This window comes from Trematomus bernacchii, unplaced genomic scaffold (assembly GCF_902827165.1).
Source record: "Trematomus bernacchii unplaced genomic scaffold, fTreBer1.1, whole genome shotgun sequence".
Lineage (NCBI taxonomy): Eukaryota > Metazoa > Chordata > Actinopteri > Perciformes > Nototheniidae > Trematomus > Trematomus bernacchii.
In genome coordinates this window covers 20,907,378-20,934,562 of record NW_022987720.1, presented here as the reverse complement: position 1 = coordinate 20,934,562, position 27,185 = coordinate 20,907,378, and the positions used below count along the sequence as shown (strand labels likewise).

Below are 27,185 nucleotides of genomic sequence, written 5' to 3'. Positions count from 1 at the left end.
CACACACACACACACACACACACACACACACACACACACACACACACACACACACACACACACACAATTACTTTCCCATCGTGCATCTCTGACTTTGCTCATTTTACCGGAGCCACCCAATCTTTAAAACTCCGCGTGCATTTCCAGCAAGCAGCTGCACATGATAACTAATGGGGAAAGGGAACAGTTATGAATGTCATTTGCAGAGACTGCTTGCTGAGAGAGAGCAAGAAACCACAAGAGAGACAGAGAGAGAGAGAGAGAGAGAGGGGGGGGGGGGGGGGGTTGCTGATTAAAGGTCTTAATGTTACATTTTAGCAGCAATTTGAAGATGTTTTCAGCCCCAGGAGTGTCACTCAAAAGCCTCGGAGGGGAGACCATCTTTACATCTGGGACTTGCAAATCACAGAGGCAGGATGCTGATCACTTTCTATCCCTCTGTGAAGCTTAAATCGTCCCTTTGTATTTCTCTAAAGAGTCCCAATTTTTCTTCTCTTTTCCCCCCTATGATCACAGCTGTAATTAAAGAGACTGGTCAGGGGGGGGGGCCTCTACGGCTGTTCTCCAACTCATTACCAGATGTTTGGAGGTCACTCCAGTTTATACACACACTCGCTCTCTCACACACCGTACAGTTTCACCCTGGTGAGTGAGAAGAAACACAAAAAGCGGATACATTCATGTGGACTGATTCTGAGTGTTGATAGTGCTTTGTCATTCGTTTTTAAGGTGAAAGTGGAGAGAACACTGAAGGGAAACAAAAACACCGTGCCGTCAACTTTTCACAAGCCTTTCTAAAAATGAAGAAAAGTCTTCGAGTAAAAACATGATCTATTCTTTCTTTGGCTGACAGCGCTGTCATATGAATTCTATAAATAAACATTGATTGATTGATTGATTCATACCTCAATACGCTTGAAATGATATCTTACGGTGGTAAATGATTAAGCTCCTGTCTCAACAGGTAGCGAGAACCTTTGTGTCTGACTTACCAGAAGGAAACAAATGCCTGGCTTCCTCCTGCCTGATGGGAAAACATTTTTAACGGAGTGATATTATGAGAATGTTCCTTTCCTTCATCTGATAGGAAAGAGGATATATGCAGAGCCCTGTCATGATGTGAGTGTTTGTCATGTAAACACATTCTTACCTCTGTTTTGGGCTTGAGTGTTTTCCATCAAACATGTTGTGCCCTCTATATGTCGAGGAGTTGCTCATGCAAGGCTATAATATTGCTAAATATTTGTAATTGCTGATATAAACGCAAACATTCACTTGTTTAAAAACGAAATTAAACAAAAAATGTAAGTACCATTCATTTCTTATAATATCATTTGTAGGTCAACCCCTCTTTGTTAGCACAGAGGGTGTGGATTTCGTGTTAAAAATGTCCTGCTCAGACTTGAGATATGCACATGTAATTTGATATTCACACAAGTATTCCATTGTGAGAACATTTTTCATAAATTCAAGTTCAAGTCCTGTGAATGAATCTCCAGTTACATTTGACCCTCGGTCAGAGCAGTCCGCACGATTTCAGGCCGCTTGCCTCAGACCCTGATGTGACCCCTGCCCACAAAGCCCATGGAAGTTTGCCAAGCCAGCAGCAGACTCAAACCTGAAGTAGCCCCAGAGCAACATTTCCCCGGTGATTGTCCGTCCTGCTCCAAGAGGAGAGCAGCCCCCTGCTCTGCTGCCCGTCCAGCAGCAAACCGTCCTCATCGCAGAATCATGTGATACTGAACGATGCAAATAACATTCTGGTAAGGCAGGGTTCAACATTGCACCACATGAAAAGTGACAATCATCCTCAGTAAGATCGTAGAAGCAGGGACTTTGGGGGAGAGGAGTCAGAGGGAGGGACAAATTGTTCCAGCAGATGGATCCAAGCCAACGTGAGGCAAAGACCAGCAAAACTCCCCAAAGCCCCCGCCCTCAGGACTGTTTCCGGAAGGTGAAAATATCCCTGGTTTTGGAGATTTTTTTGCCCTCCGGCGTGGGGGTGTGGTTGGTTGAGGGCGAAGGTGTGATTGAGAGGGAGGGTGAGGAGGGCTGGGGGGTGGAGGTGCCTCCATAGGGGCAGCTCTGTGAGTCCGGGTGTTCACCAGAACACTCCACAGTGGGGATGTAGCGGCTGTCCCACATCCCCGGGCCACACAGTTTACAAAGGTCGTGTAGGCTGCAGGGGATTCTGGGTAGCAGGCGGAACTGGTAGAGAAGGCTGCGGGCCTGGAAGCGCAAGGGCAAAAGTGTCAAAATGAAATAAAATATGTAAAAGAGTGAAAGGAACTTTGTATTGACAAGAAACACAGTCAGGGAATGCTAAACAGTTGCTGATATCACAGTGGAGAAAAGCTTTAGATTAAAACAATACCCTTGAGTCTGGTAACAAAACAATGTCAAGGTCAGCGAAAAAAGCCAGTGTGCATCGGATGCAAAATCTCAGGCAACAACAAAAAGGACTCACGCCAGCTGCATGCTAACGTAGCGCACTGCCTGTGGTTGCAGCCGTACCAACACAGCATCCATAAACATGAGGCACTGACACAATAGCAGGGATGCAGATCATAAATCCTCTGCATGGCACGGCCGCATCCCATTCGGCACCTCAAGGCCTCTGCAGCAGGTTACAGTATGTCAGAGGCGCTCTGCTGCAGCGTTAGGGAGGGCTTCTTGATGCAAAGACAACACTGTATTTTGATAAATGTAATGCAGCCGTCTGGGAAACATGGTCATAACCACCGATGATTTGAATAGTTAAGGATGACTGACGTCCTATTTACTATGGGTGGGGAATATTCAAGGTTAAGAGAATTAATGGAATCTTATGGGAATCGCTCTGGCACTATTTACCATGTCATTAACCATGTCATATGCAAATTGAAATATTATACAATATCTAACGCATACATAATCAACTTCTTTGACAAATCTATGAATGCGTCACAATGTGAAACGAGCGAAGTGGTGAGTTAGCTAGGTAACAATTTAACTAAACCTGAAAGGCACTTTAAAACCTTGTGACAGCAACATTGGCTGTTTCTCAATTTAGGGTTAAAAGAGAAAACTCATTTATTAAATAAATGTTTTACCATCAAAAATTTATGTTAAAGGAGAATGCACTCAGAGGGATGTACATTTACTGAATTTATTTTTAAGGTGATGATACAAAATTCCAGAGCCTAACTTCCCCTTCACATCTTTCCGAAATTATGCAAAAATGTTGTGGACATTTTGTGGAATTTCTCCGACCCTTTGCACAGGTGACAATAAGCGGGAAAACCCAGAGCATTTACTGCTGTTTACCTTGCGTAACACCAGCTCTCCATTCATGTGCATGGAGAGGTTGCTGAAGTGGAGCAACATTTGGTCCGTGGCGAGCTGCTGATCTGACACATCCTCCCCGTACAGAACAATGATGGCCACACACAGGAACAGGTGGAAGTAGTCTGTCTATGAAGAGAGGGGGAAATGTTAGTCAGCAAGTCAATACTGAAACACGAACGCAGGAAAAATTTGCAAATTAGCCGTTTTTTAAAGCCCTAATGAAAACATGGTCTCCGATCTCTGGATTTAGTTGTGACCTTGCTGCGGGGGAACATTTTAAATGTACCATCTGTAGAGGAAGAACAAAAAATAGTAGCACAAAATGCAAATCCACCAAGAAACCCAGTTCAAGGGAAATGCAAATTATGAAGGTATAGTATTTGGAATTTTAAGTTAACAACAAATGAATTGATGTCTTCCATACACAGAGAAAAAAATATTAATCAGAAATTCTTGCTTCTAAACCAAGGTTTTTACTCTGCTATTTCCTCTACCAGCACCTGTATCTAACAATCATAACATCTAGAACAAATGGCATGCAGCAGGAAGACTGATATATATTCTATATACTGTATCATATCTAAGATTATTGAATTGATAACATTTGTATTACTTTTTACAATATTCATTTGTAAAGCTGCGAGGCCATAAGGACATTTGAAATGTTTCATTTTCATGTGAACAAAATCAATATTTGGTATTATATATGTTGAATCTCTACTGAAAGTATTACGTATTGAATTAAACCTTTAAACCCCTTCAAAACCAAGGGGTAGTATGACATGTTAAATGTATTAGGAGGATTATAATAGTCTATAGAGACAGGCTTTAAAAGGGATAACATGGGATTTTTTTAAATGGCACATTTTATTTTAGCTGCATGCTTCCTGAAAATCATGAAAAATGTGATACTGTAGTGAAACAGTAGACAGTCGCAGCCTGTTTTCTCGTTTATGCAAAGTTTTTCTCACAAACTTGTGTATGCAAAGGAGCCGTTGAGACTTGGCCCTGACCTGGTAGTGAGCCCAGCAGGCCTCCCACATGCGCAGAGCCTCGGTGTCGGGGAACTCTCGTTTGAAGCAGAGCAGGATCCAGCGGTGGCAGAAGAGCAGCTGCAGGCCGTCCTCCCCCAGCCCGGTGAGGTGCTGGTGGAAGCGGGGCAGCATGAGGCGCAGCAGCTCCCGCAGGTACATCTGGAGGAGGATACACACTGTCTTACAAACATGTACATTTCTAGTGAGAAATTAGTGGTCTTCTGAACTGGGATTATGCTTCTTCAGGATGCACACGTTCGATAGATTTCTTTTATACTTGGAATAGATCGGGGTTTGGTGTATTTGTCAATGTTAAGAAAACAACAATGAAGAGAAATTTGCTTTTTTAACCCGGTAACAGTGTCACAAATGTAAAACAAATCAACATCAAAGTCTGAGACAATGATCCTTATAAGTATCGGTTCATATTAATGTTTAGTTCATTTTAGCTTGAACCAAACTACTACATCGTTGCACAACTTCAGAGATTTAAATTAATATTCAAAATGTTTAGTGTTGCATTTTGATGTACACCTTCACCTTCACACTGCTGACCAATTACAGACTGAAGTTGGTTAACGTGGGGTTGTCGGTTTTAGTACAGAAAAATAATCCGGACACAGATGTTGGATTTAGAAAGCTTTTCGACCGTCGGACTTGCACTTCAGATGGACTTTACTGCCGCCTGTAAGTGTATCTCAACAGAAGAGTTACTCCATCTTGATTCTACTTATATTCCACAATCTGACACATCTTACCAGCTGCCTCTCCATGTCTTCATCCCGCGGCGAGCTGATGAAGATGGTGTTCTCCATGAGGCCGACGAAGCACCAGAAAGTGTCGCTTTCGTCCTGGATCTCAGTGAGCAGGGGGGCCACCAGGTCCGACATGCCCTGGCAGTAGCCCATGTCAGGATTAAACACTGCATAGTTGAGCAGAATCCGCCTGGGTCAAACACAGCACAGGAACACCTTAGAAACATCTCAGCAGAAAACAGGACATCCAATACCGTGTAGCAACATAGTGTCATAAACATTTCACATCCCTCCCATAGAAATGTTCACGACCCTGCAGCCAAACCACTAAAAGCACGGTCCCGCCCAAACACTGAATGATCCAGCATGTGTTTCTGCATTGCTGGTAATTCCCAGAAAAGCATGACAAGCCCTTCTTAAGCGGTTGCTATGCCAACTCTTCTGGTAACCAGGGACCTAATTAATGATTTTTTTTAATGTATACAGGTTTTACTTTGAAGTAAACTTCCCTGGCAGTCCTTGTGCATTAGTAAGGATTGTAGAAACAAAATGAAAACCCTAAGGACTTGTTTTTATTGTTATCAGTAAAAATAGATGTGATTTGGAGGAGTTTTTGGGGAAACACACATAGATTATGTGTTTGGAACATATATAAAGATATCAGTATCTAAAGAATTACATGCTCAGACCAAAGGCCCCAAAGTTATCCGTGACATTTCCATACAATAGATATGAGGTGTCCGATGAAGCATGAGATAAGTGCTGTGCATCTGGACCTGTGCTGGGATCACCCTGCCCCAGAAGCAGCATGAGACATAATACCTAGACAAATACCAGGAACCTCGATGAGAGTCACTAAACTAATATGCTATTTAAATCCTCTTGCTCCTCGTTTAGAAAAGCCATTAGCTTCGAGTATGCATCAAAAGTGCTCAGACGGCTTAGTCAGAGTCAATAAAGCATGAAACTCATTTGCGGCTCCCCTAGGGTTCAGAATATGAAATGAATAGGTACGCATGAGCGTTGGGCTGAGGAATGGGAATGATAAGGATGGATTGAGGGAAGGTGAAGGCACGAGAGACAAAGATAGAGATCATGAGTGGTAAAAAGGGGGGAAATGAAGAGAAGTGGTCTGACCTCATGATCTCCACATTGGGGTTATTCTCTCCTCTGAAGAAGTGGTTGCTGCGGTCTGTTCTCACCACGTCTTTATCCACCGTGAACTGGACCTTTCTCCAGAACTCGCTGTGCTCCTCCGGGCTCATGGACAATCTGAAAAGATATGCCAGGCGGTAATGGAAAAATTATATACAAGAAATAAAATAAAGAAGCCCTTAATTAACTAGTTAAACTCAGTCAAGATCATTTTAAAGGACAAGAACAAGAATGTTAAAGATTTACTGCGCCCTCTTAGGAAATGAGGGAATGAAAAAAAATCTAATAATCTTTACCTCAAATGTTACACTGGTGTAAACACTAATGGGTAGATGCAAATGAGCCGTGGGGGTGGGCAAGCAGTGGACTGAAGGGGTATTTCAGCCCCATTGTTCCATTGAGGATACAACCACAACAATAAAACACCCATCCACCCCTCTAAGAGTTAGGAACTATATTAGCAATGTACTCTGTGTGTGGCACACATGTACTCAAGTCCTAACAAGCAGAGGGGATTTAATTAACACTGTTTGTTTTCCATGTGGCCCCACCAGGAATAATGAGCGCACACCTGATGCAACGCCACGCAACTGTTTAGTTTCAGCCCCGTGTGTTTGTGTGTTTGTGTGTTGCCCCCCCCCCCCCCAACAACTTTCTATCTTTCTCTCTGGAGGAGGCTTCTCAGGAGTTCAGAGCATGTTTTCATCATGTCATATGCATGAGGCTGGTATGGTGAAGCAAAACTGTAGCCGTGTTAATATTAAATGGAAGCATGATAGTTTTAGACAGTACTACTGCGCTGGACTATTTGCTATTCATTTAGTTGTACTTTTATTCTTATAGGGACAAGAATATAGCATGGATCAATACCAAAGACACAAGCATTTATAGAGTAAGTTAGTGTGCACTGTAAAACCCAGATAAGCCTTTAAAATGCACACATCTCAACAAGGAAATACACAGAAAACAGCACAAAGTAGAAACAATTCAACCATTTTTTTTCCAAGTAAGGAGTCCAACATATTTGTATTCCAGCTTCTCACAAAGAAAAACTTGCTGTCTGTTCTGAAACCTGCATTTCTTTGCATTTTCACCGCTGGTCAGACAAAACAAGACATGTTTTAGTTACAGACCAAATAATTAATTGAATATATAAAGAAAAGGACTAAGGAAAATCATTGTTAGCTGCAGCCCTGGTCTGATCATAAGTCAAGTTGTGTCTTTGAACAAAGAATATTACCGACAGCGAGAAGTGAACTTCCTCATCTCTTCCAAGAATATTAACCAAAAATAGAACAAGAATTTGAGTCACTGGTGCAGCAACATGAGATATAAACACTTCCTCTTCAAACCAGCCAGAGATGAATTTTGTTACGAGGTAGATTTTAAATCTATTATTAACTTAAGAGAATTTCAACTTGCAGACACCCATAAATATAACCACCAGTGTTTGAGTGCAAGTATGGTTATTTAAAGGCCAGAACATACGGTAAGTCTTCATGCCATACCTGGTAAAAGTAGTAGATGTAGAAATACAGCTAATGGATGACAGTATAAGATAAGATAAGATAAGATGGACTTTGAGTATATATAGTTGTGTGTTTGTTAATCAAAATAGGATTTAATTAGCTTTTAGTGTTCTTAAAAAGGTACTACACACTTGGTTGTAAACGTATATATTACTGTAGGCCATAACATTTATATTATAAAATAATTTAAATGCCATCATGCCTCAGTCTATTACATTTTTCTAACAATGTGCCACAAGTTCTAATGATAATTATTGCGGAAAGCCAATAAATACACTTACTAAAAGGCTTACTTGCAGTAGCTGCATTGATTCCCTTTTGCAGCTGCTTGGTTATTAAGGCTAAGGGAAGGACAGAAGGTGAGGAGACAAGGAACAAAACCGTGGCCGTGTACCATTCCTCCTAATGATCCACCCATGGCCCTGATGGCTGTTCTAGTGAAACAGGCTTTAAAAAGGAATCCACATCAAAGTCAGAACATGGGCTTTAATTACCCGACTTTCGATAAGGCCTTTTGACGTATTTAAAATGTTAATAGGCCATACAGATGAAACCTGTCCAATTATCATTTCCATTATAGACAGAGCAGCAGAATGTGTGAAAATATGTGCACACTCAACCTTTGTTTGATGAGTGAACACAAATAAAGATTTAAAGGAAGTGTGTGTGTGTGTGTGTGTGTGTGTGTGTGTGTGTGTGATGAATATGATCTGATAACCGCTGACATGTTTTCTCTCCAGAGACCTTTTTATTTCACACCCGGCACCTCCCCTTAACACTTCGCTGATTGTGCGTATTGATTGCTCAGCGCCTGCGATGAGAAGCCACAACAGACTCACATGTGGTTCAATGTTTGACTGACTGACCGTTTGGCAGCCGATACTGCTGCCATGTGACAGTCAACCTGCAGTGTCACAGTGTCACGGATACTGCTGTTTATTTTTGTATTAATTGATTTCTGTAACGTCACATAAACCCTAAAATAACCTTCATTTTGGGCCAGAAATGTCGTCAGAATCCAGGAAATCTGCAGGATTCTAAATACTCAAATGCATATCTATTTCTATCACGCTGTTGCCCACCTCCTCTGCTGGATGTCATGGTAGTGGGTGCGTTTTTGCAGCCTCCAGGCCTCTCTCTCCTGGGAGGTGGAATCATAGCTGTAGTAGTGCAGCAGGAAGGGCCACACCTCGCCACGGATGGATGGGTCGATACCACCGAAGAAGATGGCCTGGTGGAGAGTGGGAGGCGAACAAATGCGGTGATTACGAAAGGGCAAACAGGGGGCACACAGGGAGGGATCACTTCAAATAAGATATGCAGAGAGTGGTGTAGATGACACAGCCTGCCCTCAGCTGTCATCTTACAGAACTACATCTGATGTCTCATAAGTGTAACGATACGCTGAGACAACGATACTTTACTGTCTGATAAAGTCGGAAACTGGTCCTGCATCACGGCAGCTCCATTTGCAACATCAACACGGAGAATTATTAAGACAGGAAACAAGGGAAGAGACATTTAACATAACATTACAATCACTAAACAACATATTTTCAAAACCCTTTAACATGGATTGGATCTGGGATTTGACTCTGCATTGATTTGAAGGATTGACTCGTGCACAGAAGAGTGCTTCAGTCTAACATTGTGGAATCCTGGGACCCTGTATCTCTGATTTGATGGCGACAATTTTTATTTGCTGTTCAACACATGGTTGGGATCAAACACAATGTTGTTGGCAAGCCTCCGTATGTTATTATTGTATGCAAAGGGTAGACATAACATCTTTGTGCAGATTTTCATTTGGTGGAGCAGTTTCATCTAGCAGTGAGGAAACACTTGTTCCGTGTCGTTTTGCAATACCGCAGAACACTCATAATAATAAAGTGAAAAACAGGTGTTGCAAAATGCTGCAAAACCGAAACTCCTGTAAAAGAAAATACACTGTATTATATATCTGCATGTCCAGCGAAAACACTGCTCTCCTGTTTCAGCATTTGGGTGTTTACAGAGGAAATGTTTATGGTCACAGTCTAACTGCCACTGAGTCATTTCAGTAAGACGGTAAACCCTCAATTGAGTCAATCCCAGAGAACTCGGATGACTCAGAGGGGGGTATTGGCCAAGACAAACCATCTCATTATTAAAAGACCAGAGTTACTGTTTCAAACCGAAAGCTGTACACCGTGGGCTTTACTTTCAATATTACTTTCAGTGAGTGTGAAACTTGACTGCATGGAAAGCTGCAGGTGTAAAACGTGTACAGAAGGAAGTATCTCCTGCTGTGATATATGTCAAACATATATGGGTCGCTCTCTATGGTTTACCCAAGGTTTCAGTCATTTTGGCAGTAAACATTTGTTGTCAGAGGCTTATGCCGCCACAATGAAGCTATTGATAGGCCTTTTGTGTGCCACATCAAATAATGCCAATAAGCACAGAAAAATCAAAGTGAGTTTCATTATGTGTGGTATTAGCAAAGAAAAAGCTGTACTTCAGAAAATGAAAGAAGAGTCTGTGACGTCTTTGAAGTGCAGCTTGGGGGAATAAACAATGTTACACTTGGAAGTCATATTATTTACACGAAAAGCCGCATTCATTTGTAAAAGTATGGCAACAAATTAAAGCCTTTTTTGGCTTTTGATCTTAATATTCACCAATAGTCTATGTACACATTTATTATTTGTATCTACCTATTTTTCTTAATTTTTTCTATTCGTAGTGATCTTTTTGACTTGCCGTCATCTTTTATTTTTGTCATTATATTTTAAATCCAACTTTCAAAGCATTTAAAAAACAAAGTATGCAATTAACAGCCTTTTGACATGATTAGAAATAGTTGAAAAAAATAATTGAATAAGTATTGTCATTCTTAGTTAAGTTAGTTAAGCCGTCTACATTACTCAATTTCATGGAAGCAATGTTTGTCATGTTAGTTTATTTAAACCAAAAACGGTTTATTTAATCATCAAAGGCTATTGAACCTGTAACAAACATTTTAATGATACATATTTTTTAAAACATGCAGACCCTAAGACAAACCTTGCGTAGCTTATACTCCTCCTCCACCTGGCCACTGTGGTTGAGGTGACGTAGCCAGGTGGTGACTTCCAGCCGTCGATAGAGCTTCTCCTCGGGGTGGGTCTCAGCCGAAGGCAGGGTGGGCCTCTGGATGGAAAACTGCATGCAAGATTTCTCATTTGCCACCTGACAGAATAAGAAAGAAATGAGCATAACAAATGGGCACAGAACCAAAACATGAGCACACAACTAAGAAAGAACACCTGAAAAATTCTTGATACAACCAGATGCTAAAAAGTATTTTGGATTGGAACCCGACCTGGTCTTTGAGCTGAGTTTCCCTGCAGCACTTCCACTGTTGGAAGACCTCAGACAGCTTGTCCAGGCCAGCATGATGAAAGTGGAGGATCTTATATTGGCTCTCTCTGCTGGCGATCACCAGCTGGCCACTGGTACACGCTTCATCACTGCAAAGGCATCAAAAAGAGATTCAGAACAATCAGAAGATAGGATTCACAAAAGAAAGTCAAGGAAGGGGCTTAATAGGGCAGTAACAGACATACTTAAATACAATTACGCCATTTTGTTTCATTACTTAACTTAAATCTAATAGTTTTCCCCTTATTTTCATAAAACAAACCGACACCACCCTGAAACCCACAAAAATGTGTGTTCTTGCACAGTAGCGCAAAAAGGTGACCCCCACATGACCTCCGTGACCTTTGTGCCCCCTGTTACCTGAAGAAGAGCCTCAGTGACCTCATGTGACCCAGGTCCACCCTGAAAACACCGCACAACTGCTCCAGAGCCAGCACCTTCTGCTGCTCCTCCCACCGCACGGCCTGCGATTGGCCGCTGCTCTCTGAGGGGGCGTGGCTGTCCAGACTGGAGGCGGAGCTTACAGAGTGGTTCATGGACTCCTCGCACAGCTCCCTGATGGAAAAAAAGAGAAAGGAGTTAGGATTTCCTGATTTAATTTGTATGTGATTTACTGTGCTAAAAGGAACTGAGTCATGCTTCTCATGAAATCCAAAGGAAGGAGACATTGTTGTTTAAGCCCTAAATATCTCTCTTATCTTGTGCCGCACATGCAGAAACGGGGGCTTTTTCTATGTGGAACATTGTTAATAAATATTATGTAGACAGCGGCCAGCGGTGTTTAGCCCAGGGATAATTGTGCATACATATAGCTCAGCTCTGCCCTGTTGTTTTGTGTCTCAGTATGGTTCCACCATGAGGCTGAGAATGGGAGGAATGCATGGAGGCTTCTGAGGACACACACTTACACACAAGGAAGTCTGTACACACACAAATCATACTGTCTGCCTTCCAATTTCCCCTGTCATTCCCCCATGGCCAGCATGTTGTTCCCGGCACTGAAACCTGAGCCGAGGGTTTCTCTGCTGCTGGACGAGACACACAACTGTGCACACACACACACACACACAACCTATACACATACATTCATGTCCAGAGGAACACACATATGCAACAAAACTGAAAACGGACAAAGCTGTGTTCAGCAAAAACACATAGGTTTGTTAATCCACACACACACACACACACACACACACACACACACACACACACACACACACACACACACACACACACACACACACACACACACACACACACACACACACACACACACACACACACACACACACACACACACACACACACACACACACACACACACACACACACACACCACACACACACACACACACACACACACACACACACACACACACACACACACACACACACACACACACACACACACACACACACACACACACACACACACACACACACACACACACACACACACACACACACACACACACACACACACACACACACACACACACACACACACACACACACACACACACACACACACACACACACACACACACACACACACACACACACCATAGCTAATGACCATAATGCACTCTCAAACACGTCTTGAGACATGCCAATGCTGAGAAACAGACCAACACCGAAATGTGTTAAACCCCGCTGAAATTTGAGAAGTAGACGTCCACATGAAGTTATATGCTCACCACCTACCATCAAATACACTTTTTATTTATTCAAATAATTAAACAAGGATTCATTCCATTACAAGTGTAGTTTATTTGCCCTGCAGTAATGAAAAAAAAGCTACACAAACTGTTTATCTCTTTGTATGAAGGAATGTTTGTATTGTGTAAAATTAAACTTTTCCCTCTAAAATAACTTGTATTAACAACTATTTTACACAAGAGGCATGTTGGTACATTGAAACTGCGTGGGAGGCAGGGCCGAGTCTAATCTATTACAATCTGAATCAATCATGTCTGGCTAATCATTTCCCCGTAAGCAGATGGGAAAATAACAAGGCCGATCAATCCAAGCTGCACAGTTTCCTCTGCTATCTTCTGATTTACTGCTCTCTGTCTCATGTATCACGCCACAAACCAGACGGCAGAATACAAGGAGAGTGCAGAGAGGCACAGAAGGCTCTGGTATGGGAGCAAGGCAAACTGAAATCCATTTTAAAGACTACTGTACTTGCTTTTTTATAAATATGATGACCGTAAAGTTAAGAGTGTTAACAAGGCCTTCGAGGCCATTTACATAATTCCCTTCATTCTTTCTGCACGCTTGGCTTGAAAGAACCAACAATATTTCCCTGCATATAAATAAAAATCCAATAACCATGGAAATTGTGGTGAGAAACAAGACTCCTGCCATTCTTGTTGTGCTGCATTTAGGTGTAGACTCATAACAAGCGATTAACAACGTCTGTCAGTGTCAACAGCTTCATTCTGCTCGTGTTCTGTCGGCGGGAAAAACAGGCAGCAAGTCTCTGTACAGAGAGAACATTATGTAAACAAGCTGTTTTGATGGAGTCAGCCATGTCCCACCAGGCCAAGGTGAGATCAAAACTGCCCCGAGGCCCTTATAACACCTCTCTCCTCGTACATGAGGCTTTGCCCTGGGGGAAGGTGCTGCCAGGTCACCCTGAGAACCAGGACAGAGGGCTGCGGGCCTCCAGGGATCCCAGGCCCTTCAGCTAATCCCCAGGGAGACGAGGGAGGGGTGTGGGCTCTCTGCAGTGCACACTTTGGAAAGTGGTCAGTACAGTCAGGAGTTTGAAAAAAGGAGAAACACATTTTTGTGAAGTCGTAATACTCCCAGAACCAAAAACAGTAGCACGCATTAAAGTCTGATGTATGTCTCTTCACTAGAAAGGGGATTGGAAGATAAATGTGAAGATTATTATAGTGCCTATGGCCTAGGATTCGGTTTTATTATTTACTACATGGACTCCGGATACCCACAATCAGTTCAAACGCCCTGACCATACAGATGATCCCAATTGAATTTATTTTATATCTGTAAGCATTTAAATCTACTTTGTATATATCTTTTTGTATTGATCAATGTCAAAACAATACTTTGATTTAATGCTGTAAAACAATCCATTAAAAACTTCCATGAGGGGGTTCAATAAATAATACAAAGTGAAAAAAAACGTGGATTTTCCTGATTTCATTTGTTTTCTTATTGTTTACTTTGAAATCTCCATTACTCAGATATTAAGTAGAATAAAATACTGTAATGACTTGTAGAGAGTATAATATAATACAGTGATAAGTGGTTGTTGCTTCATTCTATGGCTCCTGATATATATTCCTTTCATTTGAAGTAAAGCATGAAAAAGTCAGGACGGTCGGCAGAAGTTTCATAAACTCCTGGTAAACTCTGAAGGAACTTGTTAAGAAGCTTGACGGAGATTGCTGTGGATTTCTCTCTTTGCCCTCTCCCACCACTCTCCTCTTTCTCCCCCTCTTTTTCATCCGCTCTTGCTCTCCCATACGCGGTTCTTTCTCTTTGAATGATTCCAAGTGACATGTTTCCAGTTCCTGGCCCCTTAACAGTGTCAATTAAAGCAAGGGAGAGAGAAAGAGAGATTGAGTGGGTTCCAGGGTTTTGGCTGCTGCTCCGCTCTCTTCAGTCCTCTAATCCGGAGAGCTGACATTCAGCCCAGCACAACAACCCCGGGAGCACTGGGAATCAAAGGGCTTCACACAGTCTTTAGTCAGGGAAGGGAGGGGGGGAGATATTTGAGAGGTGGGCAACACCGAAAGAAACAATATTGTGAAAAAACTGAGAGAATGAGCAAGAGGAAAGGATGCAAAATAAAGAGGGGAAGGAATGGACGGGTAGAGGACAATCAAAGGCGAAGGGAAAAATAGGCAAAGAAAAGGACAAGTGCCAGAGACACTAACAGCGAGTGAAGCGCAGAGGAATGGAGGAGGAGAAGGACAGAGTAAAGGTTAGACGCTGTGAAGCAGAGAGCGCTGCCAAGTCACACACTGACTGCACTTACAGCAAGCTGGGGTCTGAGAGTGGTTAGAAAGGCCTAAACACACACTCTCCCTCTCCCTGTCACACACTGACACAGGCTCACACATTCTGGGCAACATGTCAGGCCAAATAGCTGCGTGAGGAAACAGCCACGGAGGGAATCATAAAGTCAAACGGCCGTGAGGTCTGACCAGCAACACAATCACTGTCCAGATGGCTCGCCTGATTAGAGAAGAGTCTCTGGAAGCACTGAGGTTTTTGGGTTTGCAGATTTCGGGGACTTATTTTGGGCCATCTGGGAAATGATTAGACATTCAGACTGAGAGCTGCTTTAAGTGGATGAACCCATCTTGATCATTAGATGCCACCTACTTGAAGTCATCTACCTGCTTTCACTGCAAAGGCACTTTCAGCTGTAGAGCAGTAAGCCACCATGTGGCCTCAGAGTGGAAGTTATCTCTCATGGAATACATTTTCCTTTTTGGCTCCACCTTGTGGTAGCTTAGAGTAACTGAAAGAAAACCTTAATTGTATTAACTTTTGACAAGAAACCATTATAACAAAGGTCTATGACAGCTTGTTATTTATGTTTTCTCAGATAACAATTACTGACATTTTTGGTCTGAATGTATCATCCTTTTCATATTATTATTTTTGGTGGTAGCAACTGCAGGAAAAACATACAGAAAAAAAGTGTTTTTCTTTAAACCTTCTTTTATGTATAGAAAATAAGTTAGACTTTTCTCTGACTTTGAAATGCCAGTTAGCAAGTGTAGAAACACGTTTTTAATTCTTCATGGTAAAAATGTATATTGTTTAATTTCATGTTGGTCCACAATACATGCCTTGTGAAAAATTGTAAAGAACACTTTATACATAAAATGTAAAAAAAAAAAATTGTATATTTTATAGTCTGTTCAGTATTGCTAAGGTTGAGGGGCATTCAGTGGATTGGACCTTACTATGTATTTGTTTCTGGCTACAGCCCTGATTACAGATTCAGTTTTTCCTCGTGTCCCTCTTCCCAGGCTCTTTAAAATCTAATTACGACATATTTACATAACTGATTTTGCAAATAAATAATTTCAACATACAATTAATCCCTATTTAGTGCAACAACAATCAGCAGCATGTGTCATCTCTAACAAAGGCCTGACAATAAACAACGAGTTATTGTTTATTCAAGAGAAAATGACTACCACTAAACAATATTGTGCAACAAATGCTTTGTTATTTGACAGAACAGGACTGGAGCATCTGACAGCAAGTCTTTAGAGCTCCAACAGAGATAACGCGGTTCTGTAATTAAATCATTTCAAAAGCAACTTAAAACGGTCCAGTAACACCAGATAGTTGTTGCTTCAATTGTTGGTATATCTTCTAGAAAAACTGCAAAATTAAGTGTTGTCAAAGGAAATAAATGTTGGAAAAAAGCAAGGATGAATAGCAGTTACAAAGGTAAAGACTTAAATAATAACTGCAGGGTGTGTGATCAACAAAACCAACTACAATTCCTTGTTTTTTACGTTTCTTCTCTAACGAAAAGCTATCGGGGCAGTCAGGAAATGAGGAGGGAAACAAAAGAGCCTTACAGTGCAGTATGAAGTACTACCAGAATGCAAAGCACATCTGAAGTTTTGATGATATTTAGGACAGTGGTGGAGATAGAAGAAAGCCAATAAAAAACACTGAGTAACAAAACAAAGAATAAGCTCAACTCTGCCTTTCAAAAATAGCAAAACAGTTCACTAATGCAGCTCATCAGCTCTATTGACATGTATATAGTCTTTTTGCACTACTTTTAATTTAAAAAATGTTTGTGTTTTATTATATATGTTGCATTGTTGGAGGAGCTCAGGTCAGAAGAATTTCATTGCCATTTCTACACTGTAGCTTTGTGCATATGACAATAAAACCTTTGAATCTTGAATCATCAGCTCACTTCGACCCACTCACTGACCTGCTCTCACTGTCCAGGAACACGGAGCCGCTGCTCTCACAGAGGGCCTCGCTGACGGGCGACAGGCAGAACGGGGAGGAGAACGTGTCCGAGTCCGAGCCCATGGTGCTGTCCCGACTCACTTCGTCCGACAGCTCGCAGGAGCCCTCGTCGCCCTCCTCCCCCGCGGAGGGCAGCGGCTGCTGGTGAGAGGAGGGGTCCGCTCCGGCCTCTGCCCCCTCTGTGGAGGTGCTGCTGGTAATGTTCCTCTCCTCATCCTCATCTTCCTCCTGGGCTGCTGCGTGACGGGGATGGGGTCTGGAGGGGATGGTTGGTTTAAAACATTATAAGCACTTTTTATAATTCTTATCTAACACGTGATTTTTCTGATATGGAAATATATGCTTCCATTTAAACATGGTTTGCAATTAAACAGGTTAACAGTACAGTGACAGATTTGGCAGATGAAAAAGTGAATACAATACAAAACAGGAATGTACAAATCTCCTATCACAGGGAAGGATTTAATGAGTTTCAATCGATTTTGGGGAATATTTGGGGAATACCTTTGCCAAGAAGTATAATACATGAGAGATGTTCATTGGATTACATATTAAATTATTATATTACATTTCATTTGGCTGAGGCTGAGGCTTTTATCCAAAGCGACGTACAATAAGTGCGAAAACCATAGAGATTCAAACTGCAAACAACAAGGAAAGTGCAGAGCAAATAATACCATTTTGTAGTAATATCAAGTGCTATACATTGTAATTCTGAACAATAATGTCATTGATTTATTTAAAACCCCTATCCAAAATGTCTGAATGCATATACATAATAGCAAATAGCAACAAATGTGCCTTTAGTTATTTAGGACTCATTAGAAATCTTTGATGAATCTAAGTTAATTGTATTGGGTCTCAGTGGGATAATATGTAGTGCCAGGCACGTGCACACATACAGTAGACATCAAAGTGGGCTTGAGCCCCTGCCCTTTTTCTTCCTCCAGAGAAAGTGCCCTTTTTTCCCCCTTTTTTTTATTTTTTATAAATGAATATATATCTACTGCTGTTTGCGCACAGTTTCCCTTTCCAACAATATATTGATTGAATACAAAATTAAAATATCAGGTCGGGAGATTAGATTGTGAAGTTCCGTAGCTCTCCCTCCCTCCACATCTCTCGTACAGCGGTGCGGACATCGGCAGTCCCTTCAGACAGACAGGTAGCAGCACCTCCCACTTTACAGTCCCTTCAGACAGACAGGTAGCAGCACCTCCCACTTTACAGTCCCTTCAGACAGACAGGTAGCAGCACCTCCCACTTTATTGTCCCATGTTATGCCGGCTTTTCTTGGCTTATTTTGAAGGTGAGTGGAGATGAACAAATTACTAAACTGCCAGTGCCTCGAGTTAACAGCTAATTAGCTAAAAGACAATAACACATATTTATTTATTTATTTAACCTTTATTTAACCAGATAAAAACATTGAGATAAAATCTCATTTTCAATGCTGACCTGGCCAAGAAGGCAGCAACGTTACACATAACACATAACACAAACATATAAAATACAGAGAACATAACTAAGAAAACAAAAGACGAAAAAGCAGTCACTACATTGTGCACATTAGGACAGTAAGAAAAGTACACTACTTGTTACTGCAAGAGCAGCTGGTGGTGAGGACTTCAGACAACTTCAATTTAAAACATGCTATAGAGACAAGTGCCATCAGTTTCAGGTTTGATTGAAGGTCATTCCAAGACCAAGGACCATCACAAAAAAAGACTCCTTTTTCCAGCCTCAGTCCGCACAGCAGGTACCTGGAACCGTATCCAGGCACTGGATCTGAGGTTGTAAGAGTCGCAAACTGTGGCAAATCTGACACATATATAGAGTGGAAGCTTACCTAAAATGGCTTTATACATTAATAAAAACCAGTGCTGCATCCTACGCATAGTAAGTGAGGACCATCCAGTTAGGCTATACAGTGCGCAATGATGAGTCCTATAGGGTGCATTTGATATATAACGCAGTGTAGCATGGTCAAGTGGGTCAAGTTTGGCCAAAACAGTGGGACAGGCAAATCTATAAAATGGTATCACCGTAGTCCAGCTGGGACAGGAATAAGCCAGAGACCAACCTTTTACGGGATGAAATTGAAAAACAACATTTAAGTCTGAAAAGGAAGCCAAGAGTGAATTTCAATTTCTTTGTTAAAACTTCAATATGGTGTTTAAAGTTCAGATTACTGTCCAACCAAAAGCCCAGATATTTGTAGGTATCAACAAACTCAACAGAAACGCCATCAAGGGTGTCAATGGAGAGGCAAGAGGACGCTGATTTGGGAGCAAAAAGCATTGCTTTGGTTTTCTTACTGTTCAATAGCAGTTTGGAATCAAGAAGTGCATGCTGCAGCGTGATAAAATCTGATTTTAAATTGGAAACGGTCATATCCAGAGAAGGAGCACATGAGTATACAATAGTGTCATCAGCATACATATGATAGGTAGAAAATTGCATCCGATTACAAATATTGTTTACATATAATAAAAAGAGCAAGGGCCCCAAAATAGAGCCCTGTGGAACTCCCTTCTCCAAGGTGACAGGGTCAGAGACAGTACTACCCATAGTTAACTAAGGTAGGCTACTAGCTAATGGATAAGTTAGCTCAAGGTTTAGCTAAGGCAATTTATCATGGGCATACAGGCCAATGTACTGTACTTAAGGGGAGACACTTCAAGTGAATACAGTCAAATGTGTATCTAATAATGTCATCATAACCGCCACATTGATATGCAAATTAGGCGTTAACTAGGCCTAATTTGCATGCAGTTGCCAAGGCATTGCAGGTGAGAAGGATAAAACAAAAAAACACATCACCTCACAACTTCCCTAGATAGTTACTTTCGTCAAGTCAGTATTTTCCCCTGAAATGTTATGTTTAAATGCAGATTAGCTTTAAATCTATAGATGAATTCAGACATGGAGTGAAAGAAAACATGGAAGCAAAATAGACCAAAATAACAAGTAGGCTACATGAAAAAACGATCTTTTTGCCTGTAAAGTCCTGCCTTAAACAGTAACTTCATAATTTTGATTGTTGGCTGTTCATTTAAAGGGGACCTATCATGCAAAATGCACTTTTGTACGTCTTTTATACATGAATATGTGTCCCCGGTGTGTCAGGGAACTCACCAAGTGTCAGAAAACACAACCCTCTCTCTTTTCCTCCATACCCAAATCTCTAAAAACGGGGCTGCAACGGAGCTGATACAGACTGATACAGATTTGAAATTGTTCTGACGTCAGAAACAGGGAGCTCCGCCTATATGGGCAACTCTCCACCTATCAGGGGAATGAGAGGTTGCCGTGGCATGGTAACAGCATGGTAACAGCATGGTAACATGACGCTCGTGCCTCGCCCCCCTCCTTTGCAGGGGGGCGTGGTCAGCTGCAGCTAATTTGCCACAGAATCAGCCCTTGCAAAAACAGGGCTGGAATACAGCAAATAGAGCGAAATGAGGCATGGCTAAAATGCATGATCTGTTTGGTATTTTGAAAAAAAAACTTCACAGACATGTTTTATATAGGTATGGCCCTACAATATATTATTCAAATATAGCATGATAGGTCCACTTTAATAACTATTAATCTTACTAGTTTGTTGTCTGCTCTTGTGCATAGTGAATACTAAAGAAGACCATTGTCTCTGTGTTAACTGATTATTTTGTAGAATTCTGTTGAGTAGGACTATTAAACAATTGCGTGAGTGTGAGGGTATTCAAATAAATTGGTCAGTAAGTCAGAGATGTGCAACTTTATTTAACTTTTTTTATAAATGATTATGGGAAGTGCCCTTTTTCTCACTTGAGCACCCGCCCCCCAAAATGTCTGTGCACGTCCCTGTGTAGTGCTCTTTAAGAGATGCATTATTAATTATCACAATAATAACATGCTTTTTGTGTGACCTTTTAAAGACATTGAAGATGCATGTTTAAAGAAATGGCTTTCCTACCGTCGGCCTCGGCGGCGTGCGTTCCTGCGTACAGGGGAGCTCTCCGGCGTGATGTAGCGCAAAGCCTCCTCGTCCTGCCTCTGGATGCGGGAGTTTGGCACCCAGGTGAGAATCAGGGTGGTGCCCAGGCTCTCGTCCTTCTCCGTGTGCACGCACAGGTAGCCTGCAGGGGGCAACAGGAGTTCAGGTAGGAACAACGATGTTTGGAAAAAGTCAGGTAGCATATGAGGAAATGCCAAAAGTATCTGGCAGCTGCAGCCCAAAGACAAACAAGAGAAGATAAACACACAAAGGAATGACGACACACCCTGAGAGGGGAGTAACAACCTTACACTCACACACCAAACTGGACAATCACATGAGATAAGAGATGGAGAAAAAGCTGTGAGCGGTTATACCAGAGCAAGTTTAAAAAAGTAAACCAGCAACACAGGCCACTGATGCTCATATTTAAAAACACAAGGATAGAATCACACATCCTTCATTTTAAAAAGAAAATCTATTTTAGTGTGTTTAGACAGTAGAGTCAGGATAAATAGGTAGGATATATTATTGTATTGAATATATATTAAAACCCTATAAAATCTAGTCAGCAGGGTAGACAGCTGTAAATATGACACGTGATTCAGATTGATTTTAAATCTTATCTTACAAAGCTTGCCTTTTTTTGGATCCTGTTGTATTTTTGACTTTTTATTTTAATTATCCAGAATATTTGATATTGTTTTGTTTATATTTGATATAATATTTTTCATTTTATTTTTAGTTGTTAATTCTCTTTTCCACTTTTTAAAGTATTTTAAGTATTGTATTATAACGTCTGAACACACTTCTATCTATCTATCTATCTATCCATCTATCTATCTATCTGTCTGTCTATCTATCTATCCATCTATCTATCTATCTATCTATCTATCTATCTATCTATCTATCTATCTATCTATCTATCTATCTATCTGTCTATCTGTCTATTAGTCTATCTATCTATCTTTCATTCACTCCACACAGAAACACAGCAGGAAGCACACTTTCTCCTCCAGCCTCACCTGGGTGGTGCTCTGCCAGGCCGGGCAGGGGCTCTGCAGGGTGCACGCAAACATTATTTTTGGAGAAGATGATCTCGCCGTCCAGGCCCGAGCGCAGTGATGAGCCTCCGGGGTTAAAGGTCAGGAGGTCGGAGGCCTTGGAGGAGGCACGCCGCAGGAGCCGACCCAAAGACATCTCCTCAGGCACCGGGACACTGGGCCCATCCTCTGGATATTTGGGAGCAGAAAAGGGAGATTGAGACAGGAGGGGAGGTCAGAACAGGCATCTGATTGTTAAAAAGGGAGGGAAGGCCAAGGGAGGGGGACATGAAAGAAGTAAAGGAAGCAGGTAGATAATACTTTAGGAAATTGTGACACAGCTTGGCTCTACAGGAGAGCTCACTTCCTCACCTACACCTCACCTGCTCTGTCACGTGTGTCCCTGTATTTACTGCAGTGTCCTCTCTGCAGCGCTAACCCCCCCTCCCCTTTCCCTCCCCTCTGCACTTGTTCAGCATTTTCCTGTGCCACATTTTCTTTGCCTATGGCCTCGACCTATTAACAAATTCACAGGTTCTGTGTGGATACTGTACTAGTGTGTACCCAAACGCGTCCCACCTTTTGTAAACAACCCACACACCTTCCCGTGCGTACACTACACACACAAAGACAAGTGCAAACACACTTCACTCCATCCGTGTGAAATTGGTAGCAGATAACAGTAGCCGACAGATGTCATCAACAGAAACACTGAACTGCGATCGGCATGGCACCACGACACCGGTGTTCAGCTTGTCTGCTTCAGAGAGAAAGTATTGTGCGATGAGACAAACTTCAAGTAAATCAAAAAGAAACACAGCTCTTCTGATGTTGTAGTAGGTGTTGTTAGGGTATTTTCCCTTTGAACAGACTTGAAGAGAATATTACTTTAGAGACTCAAAGCGGTTAAGGCGAATAAAGTCAAACGTATTTAAGCTCCTGGTCGTTCACCTCACACATTTACTCTTATCTCTGACATGTGTCTCTATCTTTTGACCCACTTCATGTATTTTTTGTTGGCTGAACATTGACATGTACTCCCCACTCCATCGAAGGAATGTTCCCTCCCTTTTCCTCAGAGGGCATGTTTACCTCGGCCTGATTGAGCAAGCACCCCACTTCCTGATGCCAGGCCCCAGACAGGAAGTCTGCTGGCACGAAATCCAGGCCTGACCTCGGAGAGGGGGCTTACTGTAGGCCATCATTTGGTTTACATTCAAAAGGTGTGGGGTGTCAGATTGTGGGTGTTTTAACTATCTAAAAAAATAAAGGGGGGTTGAAGTTTTTTTGTAGATAATAACCTTGAGCTCCTTAGCGGATTCAAATCACAATGTCTGAGAGCCCAAGGTTATGTCTTCATTTCCAAAATGTATATATTCAATTTAAGATAATATGAGGCTGGGCAACATGGCCACATCTTCTTTCCCGATTTTCATATTTATATCTTGTCTTATCATATCTTGATGACGATTCCACGATATACCACGTTTTAATTCAAGTAGTCTTTATAAAATACCCATAAGTAATGGCTTTTTGTATACACCTGTGTGAATTCGATAAAGGACAGATGAAAAGTATTTTATCATTGTGTTAAGAACGCAAAATGTAAAAAAACAAACAGCAATTATGACATATTCCCTCACATTCTTTAACATCAGACTTTCTTAAGAAATTTCCGTCAGTATGTGCTTGTTATGATCAATTTAGGAGACTTATCGTTACCATAATATCTCAAAGAATGATTCTATTATATGATTCAGTTCAAAGACGATAAACGATCATATTAAATAATTGCAATTCAGAAATAACAATCAAAAACACTAAAAACTACGTATTCTATCCGCAAGTCACAGCATTTACTGTAGACTACATCTGAATGTAGCTGCTTCTCAAGGGCTGTTTGCTAACTGCTTCACATAACACTATAATAATCCACTTGTAAATAAGCAGGAATTAACGTACACACCGTCCTCATATACTCTGACTCTGCATTCCTGCATCATGACACTCTCTGAAAATAATGCTGAACCTAATGACAGGCTGTGATCTTACACATGACACACAGCTGTTTCCAGTAGCTTCATAACGGCAATAACACATTGTATTAGGGCTGAACGATTAATCGATTTGAAATCGAAATCGTGATTTGAAATGATGCAATTATCAAATCGCAAAGCCTGCGATTTGTTGTTTTATTTTTTTAAAGTTTTATTTATTTATTTATTTTTTACAATAAACTTCCGTTGGGTCGCTTAAAAACAAATATCGCAAATCGAATCGCAATATCTGTCAGAAAAATCGCAATTAGATTATTTCCCCAAATCGTGCAGCCCTACACTGTATTCACTGCTTGGCTGCTATGCAGTGGGTATTTTGGTCCGTATGTGATTACAGAGCCACTCAGGTCAGTTTGATAGGGCCAGGTCTGTCTGGTCTCACACTCCTCTCTTCTGCCCTCAACGTTTATGCTGTCAACACCTCAGTGAGCTCAAAGACAGCCTCTCCTCGCTGACCTTTCACTATTTAATTAAATGAATAACAAGGTAAGGACACCCTAAAGTTTAGTCTAACTCTGGTTTGCTATATTTCACTTTTCAGTTCGCCTGACTAAAAAGTTTGAACAAGAACTTGAAACGTACACCATGGAAGTTTAGCTGTGAGTATAGAGGCTGCCAGGCTCTCAGCTTCTCACCTCTGGGCTACATTAATGAAGTTGTCACGCTGACATTTGAATAGAGGAGCTAATACTGAAACCCCTTTACATCTGCGTGGATACCAACGGGCCTGGGGCAGCTGAAAGGAGACCAGCCCCAAATCCTGACACACAAGGCTCTTGTGAACTCTGCAAAGGCTGGGTAAGCTATGAGGAAACTTGGTAAGGACTTGACACAAACTATATTTATTTGAGAGGTGTCCCACTTAGGACAATGATCGGCAGATTGTAAGGAGTCCTTATATTAAGTGTATGTTCATGGTATATGTCAGAGTAAAAAAAAAGAAAAAGACTGTCAATAAATGGATATATTCAAACCCCAATATCCACAAAAAACGTACACGTTTTAAGTGTGTTTTAAACTGGATTTGACTAAAGCGGTTTAAGATCATTTCCACACCTCTTTTACAAATATAGCTTAAAGTATTAAAAGTTTAAAACACCCTACACAACATTGCAAGTCAATGCAAAAACACCCAAACTGATAGCCTCAAAAATCCACATAGAGCTGGATAACCTCATGAATGGAAACTATTTGATATAGTATATATTTTTAAAAAGATGTGTATTGAGCTGTATAAAGGGTGAATTTAACAGAGGTGGTAAAAATACTCAGATGTTGAAAAAAGTAAAAGTAGAAATACCAGAGTCTAGGAATACTCTGTTACAAGTAAAAGTCCTGCAATCAACATTTTACTCAATTTAAAGAACAAAAGTATAAGCATCAGAATATACTTGAAGTGCCAGAAGTAAAAGGACTCATTCTGCAGATTGTCCCATTCTCAAATAATATATAATATATGTTTTGATTATAATTAGTTATGCTTTAATGTGTGATCAAATCTGGTAAATCTGGTAAAGGTGTATTCCTTTGTATACTGCAGGGTAGCTTGTGGATTTACCTCAGGTGTAACTAAAGTCTTATTAAGGTGTTGATTATATTTTACATCATCTAATCCAAATCTGCAAAGTAACGAAAGGTATTAAATAAATGTAATGGAGTAAAAGTACACGATTTACGTCAACATTGTAGTAATTGAGTAAATCTACTCAAGTCAATGCAAAACATTCCAATTGACAGCCTTACAAATCCACATAAAATAAAGCTGGATAACCTCATGAATTGAAACTATTTAATATAGTATTTATTTAAAAATATGTTGTATGTGTATTGTACAGGGGTGTTGAGTTTACATTTAACTTTCAGTGCATAGGGTGAATTGAGGTTCATGGTGTTACTGCTCCTATAATAAACAGGCAGGTTGATGGCCTCTCCATGTCCTGAGTGAGTCTGGGGGACATGCCTCAGTGTGGAGACAGGCTGTGAGACGGGCTGGGAGACGGGCTGTGAGACGGGCTGTGGAGACGGGCTGTGGAGCAGAGGCGTGCCATGATGATGGCTCCATCAGCTATCACTACACTGACAGACAGCATCCGCCTGACAGCAGTGGAGGTTGGGACAAGGCTTTTGCCACCACAGCACTATTTACACACTGCCCCACACACTCAGATACATGTGTGTATTTGTCCCGAGAAGCTATCTGTACCATCTTGAGCATAAATATTTTAGTTTAGCTGCCTAGACCACGGCCGAAATCCTTTACTCGTTGCATTTCACGCCAGGTTTACAGGCTACTTTTAAGTTTGTTCAAGCTAGCAGCAGCGAAATACAACGGTGTTACATTATTTGCTAGAAACAAATAAATGTGTCATTTCTTGGATGTTGTCATACACCTGTTTCTAGCAGGAGACATGAATGAGAAGCAGAAAGGGGGCCAAGCGGCTCTCACCTTCAGCCCTTCTGAAGTCTATAGCCCGCCTCGGACATCCATCTCACCGGGCAGCCGAGCAGCATGTACCGGCGTCGTTTCACCGCCTTTTTCCCGGATTTAGCCCAGCTGTTACGGAGTCTAGTCTTGTTTGTATCCCTGTGTTTTCCGACAGTGACACCACACGTTTGACTGCTAAGCTTTCGACAGCAAAAATAACACTTCCGGTTGTGACTTTCAAAGTAAAACCTTATTTTACGAACCCTGTGCTGGCGCTGTAAGGGAATTTATCACGCTTTAATTTGAAATGTAATTCCTTTTATTACCTGGTCATGAATGTCTAACTTGACTAAACAGCTTCAGACCAATCCCCCCAAATCTGCTGCTTCCGGAATGATGAGAGGATTTTCCAATCACACAAACCAGGAGTTTTAGATTTGGTATTGAAAACATTGTGGGACAGTAGGGCTGACTGCATTTTAAAACAT

At 41.4% G+C, this 27,185-nt stretch overlaps 1 protein-coding gene across 2 annotated transcripts; it reads right to left on the bottom strand.

The window, feature by feature from the left end:
* Positions 1 to 26,932, bottom strand: tbc1d16 (TBC1 domain family, member 16). 2 transcript variants are annotated; one of them, XM_034142515.1, is made up of 13 exons: positions 26,719 to 26,932; positions 22,198 to 22,404; positions 21,152 to 21,314; positions 17,153 to 17,449; positions 11,563 to 11,757; positions 11,144 to 11,291; positions 10,846 to 11,010; positions 8,883 to 9,031; positions 6,254 to 6,388; positions 5,120 to 5,306; positions 4,341 to 4,520; positions 3,307 to 3,453; positions 1 to 2,229 (listed from the first exon to the last, which is right to left on the bottom strand). In XM_034142515.1, exons 2-13 carry the CDS (start codon positions 22,370 to 22,372, stop codon positions 1,936 to 1,938), a joined length of 2,235 nt encoding a protein of 744 aa, XP_033998406.1. In that variant the 5' UTR covers positions 22,373 to 22,404; positions 26,719 to 26,932; the 3' UTR covers positions 1 to 1,935. The 2 variants fall into 2 exon arrangements, with proteins under 2 accessions (XP_033998406.1, XP_033998407.1); XM_034142516.1 differs by having other exon boundaries at positions 2,052 to 2,229; positions 3,307 to 3,449.
* Positions 26,933 to 27,185: the final 253 nt, after the last annotated feature.

What these genes read in the sequence shown, in the direction of transcription:
- tbc1d16 (XM_034142515.1), bottom strand. Translation starts at nt 22,372, where the DNA reads ATGTCTTTGGGTCGGCTCCTGCGGCGTGCCTCCTCCAAGGCCTCCGAC. An exon ending in AAACTCAGCTCAAAGACCAG is followed by an intron (nt 11,011 to 11,143) that starts GTCGGGTTCCAA and finishes TTATTCTGTCAG; the next exon opens with GTGGCAAATGAGAAATCTTG. An exon ending in CATGACATCCAGCAGAGGAG is followed by an intron (nt 6,389 to 8,882) that starts GTGGGCAACAGC and finishes ATATCTTTTCAG; the next exon opens with ATTGTCCATGAGCCCGGAGG.